The 11,319-nt window shown below is 43.2% G+C and overlaps 1 protein-coding gene across 1 annotated transcript in view; it reads right to left on the bottom strand.

Annotated features, from left to right (window-relative positions):
- The window catches only part of Nf2 (neurofibromin 2), a gene marked incomplete at its 5' end in the record, with an annotated part of 33,216 nt that extends 21,898 nt beyond the window's left edge, over positions 1–11,318 (bottom strand). Inside the window, 4 exons of the mRNA XM_033762274.1 lie at positions 1,094–1,168; positions 5,230–5,364; positions 8,570–8,645; positions 11,290–11,318. Of these exons, the coding sequence (XP_033618165.1) occupies positions 1,094–1,168; positions 5,230–5,364; positions 8,570–8,645; positions 11,290–11,318 (315 nt within the window). The remainder of the gene's footprint in view (positions 1–1,093; positions 1,169–5,229; positions 5,365–8,569; positions 8,646–11,289) is intronic.
- Between the last annotated feature and the right edge of the window lies 1 nt (position 11,319).

The raw sequence follows: 11,319 nt of genomic DNA, 5'->3' as shown, positions 1-11,319 counted from the left end.
AAAAAAAAAAAAAAAAAAAAAAAAAAAAAGCCTAAGGACTGGGGACTTACCTCAGTGGCACTGTGCCTGCCTTGCAAGTGCAAGGTCCTGAGTTCGAGCCCCATACCAAAAAAAAAATAATAATAAAAAAATAAAGCCTGGGAACATAGCTCAGTGTGAGACCCTGGATTTAATCACCAATAGAAAAATTTAAAAAGGATGTTCAATTTCATTGGTAATCATAAAAATGTAAATTAATATGACAAAGAGGGCTGGAAGTGTAGCTCAGTGGTAGAATATCTGCTTGGTATGCATGAGGCCTGGGTTCAATCTTCAGTATGGGGAAAAAAATTTAGGTTTGACTCTACAGCTTAAGCTAAAAAAAACAAACAAAAAACTGTACCAAGTGAGCTGTCATTCTATAGCCTACAATCCTAGCTACCTGAGAGACAGAGGCAGAAGGGTAAATCTGAGTCTAGCCTTGTGCACATCTATAATCCCAGCACCCTGGGAAGCCAAAGCAACAGGATCACAACTTGGAGCCAGCCTGGGCAACTTAGTGGTTTAGCAAGACCAAGTCTCAAAATAAAAAAATACAACGGGGTGCGGATATAGCTTAATGTGAACGTCCTCAGTTCAATCCACAGCACAAATAGACAAAGGGTGGGATTTAGCTCAGTGGTAGAGCTAAAGGCCCTGGGTTCAGTCTTTAGCACCAAAACTTAAAAAAGAAAAACAATGCCGGGTGTGGTGGTGTACACCTGTAATCCCAGCACTCAGGAGGCTGAGGCAGGAGGATCGCTGTGAGTTCGAGACCACCCTGGGCTGCATAGTGAGTTCCAGGTCAGTCTCAACTACATGGTGAGACCCTGTCTCAAAAAACCAAAAAGAAAAAGGTAAAAAACCAGATAGATAGAAAGATAGATGACTAGGGCTCGAAGTGAGGCCCAGTGGTAGAGCACATGACTATCATGTGCAAGGCCTGGGTTCAATCCCCCATACTATAAGAAAAGAAAAAACAGAAACATGTCACTCTGGTATTCTTTAAAAAGCAGCACTCAACTTTTCAGAAACGCAACAGTTATCAGTAATGAAACCCAGGATCTCAACTTACCAGCTTATTAACTCGAAGCTTTGAGGAGTTAAATTTGAAGACATCAATTTTCTTATCCAGTGGTTTAATAGTAAACTGAAAGAAGAAAGTAGAAAACAGTTTCACCGTGACAACCTACATTGCTACCACCAGTGAGGAAATTCCACAAAGGCAGCAACCACAGGGAGCACAGTCTAGCATGAGGCTGCCTTGCCCTGGCTTCCTGGTGCCCAGGCACGAAGTCTGTAAATTAGGAATGTCAAGGGTACGAGGTCTGAGGCTTTGGAGGCTCAGGGTCCTAAACCGTCTTGGGTAGCTGCGAGGAAGGGATGTGTGCTGACCTTAAATTAGAACCTAGGATGAGTCCACCCTGAGGCTGACAGTGGAGGGCCACACAGTCTAAGAAGGCACAGCTCCTGCCTTTAGGACGCTCAGAACCTCACAGAAACTAGACTAACAGCAGTTGATTACTCACAAAATGACACAATACATCACTGTCTTATGGGTGGTACACATCATAAACATCCATCACAAATGCTTGGAGTAGACCCAGCTCGTGCAGGAGGGGACTAGAGCTGGTGTTAGATGAATACGACAAGGGACGGGAGTGCAGATCGGTGGTGAAGGGCTTGCTCACATGCGCGGTCTTAGGTTCCATCCCCAGTACTGCAAAAACAAGAGTGGGGTGGGGAAGACCATGACAGAGCAGCTACAAGGCAGGAGGGCATTCTAGATTGGGCAAGCAGTAGCAATACAGTAGAGACAGGGGTAGAGACAGGGAAGGGGTGGGGAGAGTTATTGAGTTTTTGGAGTTAATGATACAGCGGGCTTAGACTGGGATGGAGGCAGGGGTGGGCTTTGGGGGTGATGGTGAGGAGTAAAAGACAGGGGTTTAGATTTAATATGACAGGATACAGGCAGTGGCTATGGCCTCTAAATGAAGGATAATTCGATAAAAGCTATTAATAGCATGAATAAAAATGGATTGTGTAGAACAGAAAAACATAGTTCCTGAACTCAAAGTGTAGAGAAAAATGAATAATGAAGACAGGATAGGAACTTAGGAGAAACCAGGGCCAGGCTCCTAGCTGGAGAGAACAAATGTGATCACCACTCTCAACCACTACCGAGGGCCCAGACACATCCGAGAGTCCAAAGGCACACTTAAATAATACATGTTGGTAGCCAGGCGTGGTGGTGCTCGCCTGTAACCCCAGCACTTGGGAGGTCGTGGCAACAGGATCACTGTGAGTTTGAGGCCAGCCTGGGCTACATAGTGAGTTCAGGACCAGCCTGAACTACAAAGGGAGACCCTGCCTCAAAAAAACAAAACAAACAAAACCATGTTGGTGATAGGAAAGGGGATCAGGGTATTGGGGAATGTGGAAATGATCAAGATATTCTTTATGCACATGCCAATTCCCCAAAATGAATGTAATTATGATGTGTTGCAAACATATGATAATAAAGAAAAATTGGGAGAAGCCTATCGAAACTGGGTGTGGTAGTGCATGCCTGTAATGTCAGTACTCTGGGAGGCTGAGGCAGGAGGATTCCAAGTTCGACCCTAGCCCAGGCAATTTAGCAACTTAGCAGGACCCTCTCTCAAAAATGAAAAAATAAAAGGGCTAGAGATGCAGTTCAGTGCAAAGGCCCCAGATTAAATCCCCTATCCTAGGGAGGGGAGCATACCCATTCCTAAGAAAGTCTTGCTTAGCCACCCCCAAAACTGAAAAAAAAGGTGGGGATTACTGGACTGGGGATAGCTCAGTAGAAGGGCACGTATCTAGCATGCATGAATCCCTGAGTTTGATCCCCAGCACCACAACCTCCCCCCAATAAAACCCCAAATATCAAAACAAACAAAAAGATTGGCTTAGCAGATACACATAACTCGTCATATTGTTCAACAAGGCATTGGCACACTGAGGACAGAATGTGATTCTTTGTTCAGCTTTTGGCTAAGTTAACATAGAAGCAGTATCGCCCTTGTGTAGGCTGCTATTTATGAATTCCCTGAGCTTATTTCTGGACTTGCTGTCAAACTCCAGAGCTGTCAGTGGGAAACCACAAGTAGTGGGGAAACCACAGGCTCCGCGCTATGCCAGGGCATACACAAAGAATCAATGGAGGACTTAAAATAAACTAACGCTTCTGCTTTGACAGCCTAGCTGTCTGGCATAACTACCAAGACTTCCTCCTATTATGCCAAGGCAGTTGGAGGCCTGCTTATCACCTGAATTATGGCCATGATGGGAGGATGATGGTACCTCGCCCCTGGAGAGGGCAGATTATAGAGTTTGTTGTGTGGGGCCATACTAGGGGAGACTTTAATCCTTGGATTCTCTGAAAAATGAGTGTTTAGGGAGCTTTATTGCACAAATGTGTGTTGTGCAGTAAAAAGACTTATGAAATTGGGAGACGAAGAACTCCACACTGCACCGCATCTATAGCTTTCCAATTTAGGTACTTTATAAAAAGAACTGTCTGGGACCGGCGATTTAGCTCAGTGGTTCCGCCACCAAGCACAAGGACCCGAGTTCGATCCCTGGTACCAAAAAAGAACTACCTAATACTCATCTCCCGAGCTACCTACTTTAAAAACTTCAAAGTCAGAATGTTTGGAATTAAGAAGCTCAATTGCCTTCATCAAGCACGACTGCATAGATCCTATTCATGGACTGGAAACCAGGGCCTGGTGTTCCTTTCCTTGAGTTTCTACGATGAAAGAGAAAATAGAAAATATGCTTCGGGCTTTGGGCTCTGCAGGCAACAACAGAAGCTAGCATCGCTATTCACGCTGCACTCTGTGCCTTGAATGTGACACAGTAAGGCACCGAGCACAGGCTAGATCTGCCCACCCCCCACCCGGGCCTATCGCCTTGTGTTCTCAGGATCCAGCCTCTGCTCTGCCCAGAAAAGCAGGGGCTGTGGCATCCATCAGCCACCCTCGGGTCCCAGCCCCTGCTACTTCATTCATCAAATCCAAGGCTCTGGATTCCTCTGCATCTCTGCTTCCTGCTGTAACACAGATACTAGAAACACAGCCCCTGCGCCTTTGCAGTAGGATTCTTACCAGGATTAAATAAAGTGCAAAAGTGCTTGTAAGTGGAAGTATTCTCTCTCTCCCCTCCCCTTCCTCCTTTTCCTCCTCTTCCTTGTCTTCATGATCGTCCTTTCCCACTGCGCTCACTCACCACAGCAGTCAAACCATTACTCAACGATAACTTCCTAGAAGGCTGGGATTAGGTTTTCCTCCATCTTTGTTGACCCTGTGAAACCTAGCACAGAGCAGATGCCCAGCAATTCCTTTCAAATGAATGAGGAAGGGCTAGGGTATGGCTCAGTGGTACAGCGCTTATCTAGCACGCACAAGGCTCGGCACCATTAGAAAATAAATAAATAAATAAGTAAACACGTAAACCTAGGACTGTGGCATTTGGGAAGAGCCATCTTATACAAAGAAATATGAGAATTCTATGAGTGCTCACCCCAGTTATTCAAGTTTAATTATCCTTAAATACTTGTATGTTAGTGTGATATCGTTATTATTGCTGAAAAAGACACACATATTTGCGGGCATACCTGCGTGTTTTTCCACATGGGTCAAGCTCTGGACACTAAGAGAGGGCTCACTATAGACCACGAGTAAAATATAAAGAGAATTTATCTCCAAAAATAAAAAGTCAAGTAATAAGAAAATGTTCTTCTTGGCCAGGCGTGGTGGCGCATGCCTGTAATCCCAGCACTCGGAAGGCTGAGGCAGGAGGATCGCTGTGAGTTCGAGATCAACCTGGGCTGCATAGTGAGTTCCAGGTCACTCTCAACTACATAGTGAGACCCTGTCTCAAGAAAACAAAACAACAACAAAAAAATGTTCTTTTCTTTTTTATTTTTCTTCAGGGTTTACCTCTGACAAGATAAGCCTCCCAGTTTTTTGTTAGTCAATAGTGGGGCCTCATAATGCCCTTTGAAAAAAAGATGCCAATACTGTTCTGTAAATATTTTAAAAATCAACAACCAAAATCTCAAAGCCTGGAGAGTAAGGGACTTTTACAGATAATGAGAAATGGGCCTGGCAAGGGAGAGAGATGGGAAAGATCTTTTGCTGGGCCACGGGCCCACCAGTGGCATCTGCAAGTACAGACATATCCTACCTCCTTGTCACTGTATGAAATGTTTCGGATTTCATTCCACGGGAAGGAGATCTTGGGGGTCAGCCTGTTCTCGGGGTCATAGATGTGCAGTCCCAGAGCATCCACTCCAAGCAGCAGCTCTGTGCCCTTTTTATTCTGCAGAGTCAATAAAGAGCAGGCGCTGTCAGCTTCAGCTGGAGATTTTGTTCAACCTTCCAAAGAACCTGGCTCACACTGTTACATGTGACAAGTTTCAACAGGTCCCCACAGAAATCATAGCTGTCTTGTGACGCAGGAGGCTTCTAGCTTCCAGAAGTGGGACAGGCAGAGGCAAAACTGCACCATCCTTGGAACGTGGGTCACCTGCAAGGGTCACTGGGGGCTTTCGTCACTGGCTCAGTGGCTAAAGGAAGAATAATCTAAGTGTTTTACTTCTAATTAAATAACTAGGATAACATAGATGTAGAGTTAAAACCTGTAGGTTAAAAAACAAACAAACAAAAAAAACCTATAGGTTTAAGGGCCAGCGATTTAGCTCAGTGGCACCACACCTGCCTTGCAAGCACAAGGCCCTAAATTCAATCCCAAGGCACAAGGCCCTAAATTCAATGCCCCGTAACAACAACAACAAATACAACCTGTAGGTTTAAGCATTTCTTATGTTAAAAGAAAAGTTGTTGGATGCTGGCGGTGTTGTTTAGGGGTAAAGCACTTGCCTAGTATGCAGAAGGCCCTGGGTTTGTTCCCCAACATCTAAAAAAGAAAAAAAAAAAAAAGAGGAAAAGAAAAGCCAAAAAAAAAAGATTGTTGGATTGCTAGAAAGAAAATTTTAAGTGCTGGGACTAGATGGCCTCAGGTTTAGGTTACAGTGCATTATTCTGTATATTATACTTCAATATGGTAAAATGTTTACTGTAGCATCTGGGAATGTAGGCATTCACTGAAATATTCTTTTAGTTTTTCTGTATGTTTGAAATGTTTAATAATTAAATATTAGAAAAATATACCCAAATGAATTATGTACAATTTGCACCTCAGTAAAGCTTTTCAAAACACTGACAGCCTGAGTATATGCAACACCTCTGACAGTGGGTCTGGCCAGCAGTCAGGGCCAAGGGCCCTGGACCGCACATCACCAAAGCAGCCATGGACGAGTTGGCCCCACCCTCGCTGACAGGCCCATCTGCCAGCTCCATAGTCCAGGCCTTTGTTTTATGGTGGAGGGAAATTCCCCACATGAGGACATCACAACTCCTAACCCCTTGCTGACAACAAGGAAATTGAAACGAGACTCAAGGGTAGGAAAACAGATCTGCAAAGAGAAAAGGTGCTTGGACTGTGACAAGAAGTGCCAGATAATCTAACAGCAGGTGTCAGATGGAGAAGCAAGCACTCCAAGATCAATCTCTTTACACCTTCTAACACCTGAAGTCAGGCACTGTCACCAAGCCATGAGAGTCTTCTGCTTGTCCGCAAAGTGTTTAAAACTACAGTATTAGGCTTTGAATTCTTGTACCGCATTTTAGAAAACAAGGTATTTCGTTATGTTTCTATTCAGTTTAAATTTAGAATAAAGAGGGATTCTCCCTTCTGCCTTCCATCATTGCAAGCCTGATATTTCTAGAGATTAAAGAGGGGCAGACGCATTCCCTTTTAAATTGCTTTAATCACGTGGTACCTAATTAATATACAGAAAAAAAATTTTTTTTTTGGTACCGGGATCAAACTCAGGACTTTGCGCTTGTGAGGTAGGTATAGCGCAACTGAGCTAAATCCCTGGTCCAATATGTAGAATTTGTATGTTTCTATATATCAGTTAAAAATTTAAATTTAAAGGGTCAGGGATTTAGCTCAGTGGCACAGTGCCTGCCTCACAAGTGCAAGGTCCAGAGTTTGATCCCTGGTACCCCCCCAAAAAATTTGTTTTAAGTATATATTTTTCTTAGTTAATGGTAGAATTCTATAACCTCTAACACAAAAGCCACTAAAATAATCTTTAACTTTGGCTATTGTTCAATATAAGAAACACACAAATAGTATATGTTGGTCTGACTGACACAGAATATTCCTTACTGAGAAACTGGCTTACTGGTTTGGTTTTGTTTCGTACCAGGGATTGAATTCAGGACCTTGTGTTTGTGAGGCCAGAGGTGGTACCACTAAGCTAAATCCCCAGCCTGCTTTTTGGTTTTTTGAGGATTATAAAACTGTAATTTTCTAGAATCTGGGCAGTGGGCATATGAGGCAAGAGGAATTAGGCTGACACAGAAATGTGTTAAATCAGCCTGACCTTAACAAAACAAAACAATTGTGAAATTTCTAAAAACAACTTTTTGCATTATTAAGGAACATCTTTTAGGAACTTGTTTGCTATATGAAATAATATAACATTTCACTGTACCTTATTTTTTTGCAAAGTAACCCATAAATATAGTAATGCCTTGGCTCCCAAATGCTTCTGTTTGTAAACAATTCAGTTTGCAAACAAAAGCTTTCCGGCAAAATTCTGCTTCCATTCATAAATTCCGCATCGGGTGACAAATAAGACCACGTCCACCTTCCCCACACAAACAGAACACAGCCATCTTCCCCACAATTGTAACAAAAATAAAGTTCATCAACCAAGGTACCACTGTATCTCCACATAGGAAACTAATAAACTAAATAGAAAGTTATTCCAGAATGTTGAAAATGTTTCAGTTTACCCAAATTTAGTGTGAAAAGTGAAGAAATACTAAAAAGGAAAGCATAACTGTGATCAGAGAGGTAGACGACTGTGGCCAATCATTTTACCAGCCATGAAATGCCTAGCACGTTCCATTCATTCCTTTGGGAAAAGCTGCCTATATAGTGCACCCAGCACCCAAACCCACCCAAGGGAGAAAGCTCTGCTAAAGGGGCAGGCACGAGCTGAACACAGATGCCTCTCTCCAGAAGAGATGGGTTCCCTGGGGACAGCAGACCATTAATGGTCTAAAAAGAAAACCAATTAGCCTCATAGTGAGAACAAGAATCTCACCCAAACAAATCAGCAATCTATAAAAGCAGCTCTACTCTCCAGGGACCCCGGGGAAAGACAGTTATTTCTAGGTGCTCCCTAGATCTCACAGAGCCTGAAATAATCAAACGTTAGACTCCCCACATTCTAACAGGTTTCTGCTGAGAGCAGGAGGCCGAAGTTCCCCAAGGCTCAAATGACACTTAATTACCTATGGTGTCATTTGAAGTCCAAAAATAGACAATGAGCCCCTTCTTCCGTACCACTGAACCACAAAAGACTCTACCACCCTGGGATAAAGGGTAACCCAATTGGGCCAGTATCTGTTTGCTAGCCAGGGAACTCGGGGAGGCTTCAACACACCCGGATTGCAAAGTAGTTCACACCATACATTTCCAGGTCCTGAGCTATCTTCAAATACTCCATTTCAGCTTCGTCCCTGTGAGGAGAATGGAAAACACAGTCACTGGAGTACGGGACAAAGGTGAGGGGCTCCGCCAAGCAGAACATTCTGTCCCTGACACCCTGCAGAAGATGGGAGAAAAGCGGACGGTGGCAAAGCACAGCCTAACCCTAAGTCTATTAGACACAAACAGAAGTTCCCGTTCCTGTACAAGTAAGAAAACAGATTCATTATGCTGCCTCTTGGCTTCAATTTCACACTTCACTCTTGGTGAACAGTGACACCTGTCTCAAATGATTCAAGAAAAGTACATGGGGGCTGGAGGGACAGCTCAGTAGTACAGCACCGCCTAGGATGTGCATGGCCTGGGTTCAAACCTCAGCACCACAAAAAGAGAAATATATAGTATGTTATCTTGTACTCTCAAATGGGTTTCGGGGTTCAGATTTTATTTAAGTTGTCTTGTCTTTGTGCACTTTCTACTAGGTGTATATATACATACATTATATATATATGCATATATATGTCTACCTATATATAGAGATATAGATGCTTTGTTTTTGTTTGGTTGTTTGTTTTGGTACCAGAGATCGAACTCAGGTCCTTGCACTTGCAAGGCAGGCAGTGGAACCACTGAGCTAAATCCCTGGCCCCTGTTTTTGTTTTTGAGACAAAGCCTCGCTATGCAGTTCAGGCTGGCTTTGAACTCGCAGCAATCCTCCTGCCTTGGCCTCCCAAGTGCTAGGACTAAGGATCCAGGACCACCATGCCTGGCTCTTTGTGCACTTCTTAAACCTAGGTTTTAGTAATGAACAATTCTCCCTATCAGCTACCTGACAGCTATTTTCCTGATTTAATTTCTTGGGGTATTGTTGGAAGTTAGGGCAAGAGCTATCTGAGCTGTAAAACCCAAGCCAGGTCACCACTTCTGTCAAATGTAAGCTCTTGGGGGTAGGAATACATCTCAGTGGTAGAGAGTATTTTAGTGTACGTGACACTTGGGTTCCAGCCCTAGTACTCCAACCAACCAATCAACCTAGGAAGTAAGCTCTTGAAGCAGCAGTGACTTGTAAAAAACTCCCAAAGAGGTAACAGTACTGAAATATTTTAATACAAGCCTTCCTATGACCGTGTCCTTTTGTCTTTCTCTCTCATCTCAAAATGCTCTCAAACGGATTTTAAAAATTCACCCTGAGAGAACGCCAAGTGTTGGCAAGCAATGGAAGAACCGGAAATCACACACACTGCTGAGGTAAAACTGGTACAGTTACTTTGGGGAACTGTTTGACGTTATTGGAACAGCAAAAAACCAGGAGACAACTGACTAACCTAAATGTCCTTCAGTAGTAGGATGAATGAATAATTTGTGGCATTCTGCACGAAAATGAGAAAATGTGTCACATGCCACAAACCCAAATCTCATAATAGGATGCTGAGTAAAAGAAAGGCACAAAAAAATAGGAACTGATTTCGTGGAGTTTAAAATGGGCAACGCTGGGCTGGAGGTACAGCTTGGCGGTATGGCGGTTGCCTAGTACATGCAAGTCCCTGAATTTGCTCTCCAGTACTGCAAATCAAAATAAAATGGGTAATGCCTGTGGCATTAAAAAAATCAGGAGACAGGGGCGGGGGATTTAGCTCAGTGGTTCTACCGGCTGCCTCACAAGCCCAAGGACTCAAGTTCAATGCCCAGTATCTAAATAAATAAATTAATTAATTAATTAAAATAAAATCAGGAGACTGGGCCAGGGATTTAGCTCAGTGGTACCGTGCCTGCCTTGCAAGAGCAGGGTCTTGAATTCGCTCCCCATAAAAAAAAAAAAAAAAAAAAAATCAGAGACTACCTTTGAGGAGAAAGGCAGCAAGGAGAAGATCACGGGCTGTTTCTTTCCCGAGGGTTATGTGGTATTTCACTTAGTGATAACTGGTTAACTACCATCCTTGAGATTTATCCACTTTTTGATATGCGTGCTATACTTTTTTAAAAAGTTAAAGAAAAAGCATGTGGTAGGAAGTTGACTTTAAGAAGAGAAAAAAAAATTAAAAGTGAATACAAAGATGATCAATTCCTAAAGCCTTCAGGGAAATGCTAATAATAATGTAAGATATGAATCTCACCTTTTAGTTTACAAAAATTATAGATTAACAAAAACAAATGTTTATGACAGACAGATGAGGTGCGGAAGACACTCTTAGGACTCTGCTGACGGACATGTACCAACGATACAATCTTTTCAGAGACCACTTTGGTTTTGTTTGCTTGCTTGTTTGAGACAGGGTCTCACTATGTAGTTGAGAATGACCTGGAACTCACTATGTAGCCCAGCCTGGTCTCGAACTCACAACGATCCTCCTGCCTCAGCCTCCCAAGTGCTGGGATTACAGGCGCGCGTCACCACGCCTGGCCAAATAAGAATTCTTAAAATTAAACTAAAGTAACGGTAGCTGCAACAGGCCCATGTATCCCGACGGACAGTATACTTGTCCATTTTATATTAACGCACCCAAAAGGAATACACATGGAACTGAAGACCAACATTACTGCCAGCTCTTCCTTTTCCTTTTATATATTTCAGTACTGTATTTTGTTCAGCAAGCATGTCCTACTTTCGTAGTCCCTTAAAGAGAGAAAAAAAAAAGGCCCATAAAGAATAGTAAGCCAAGAATGAAGCAGGCTCACCTGGCTCGGCCTCGGTGCCCTGCATACCAG

Source organism: Fukomys damarensis, unplaced genomic scaffold (genome assembly GCF_012274545.1).
Source record: "Fukomys damarensis isolate Sample0158 unplaced genomic scaffold, DMR_v1.0_HiC HiC_scaffold_12, whole genome shotgun sequence".
Taxonomy (NCBI): Eukaryota; Metazoa; Chordata; class Mammalia; order Rodentia; family Bathyergidae; genus Fukomys; species Fukomys damarensis.
This window is presented reverse-complemented; position numbering and strand designations above follow the sequence as displayed.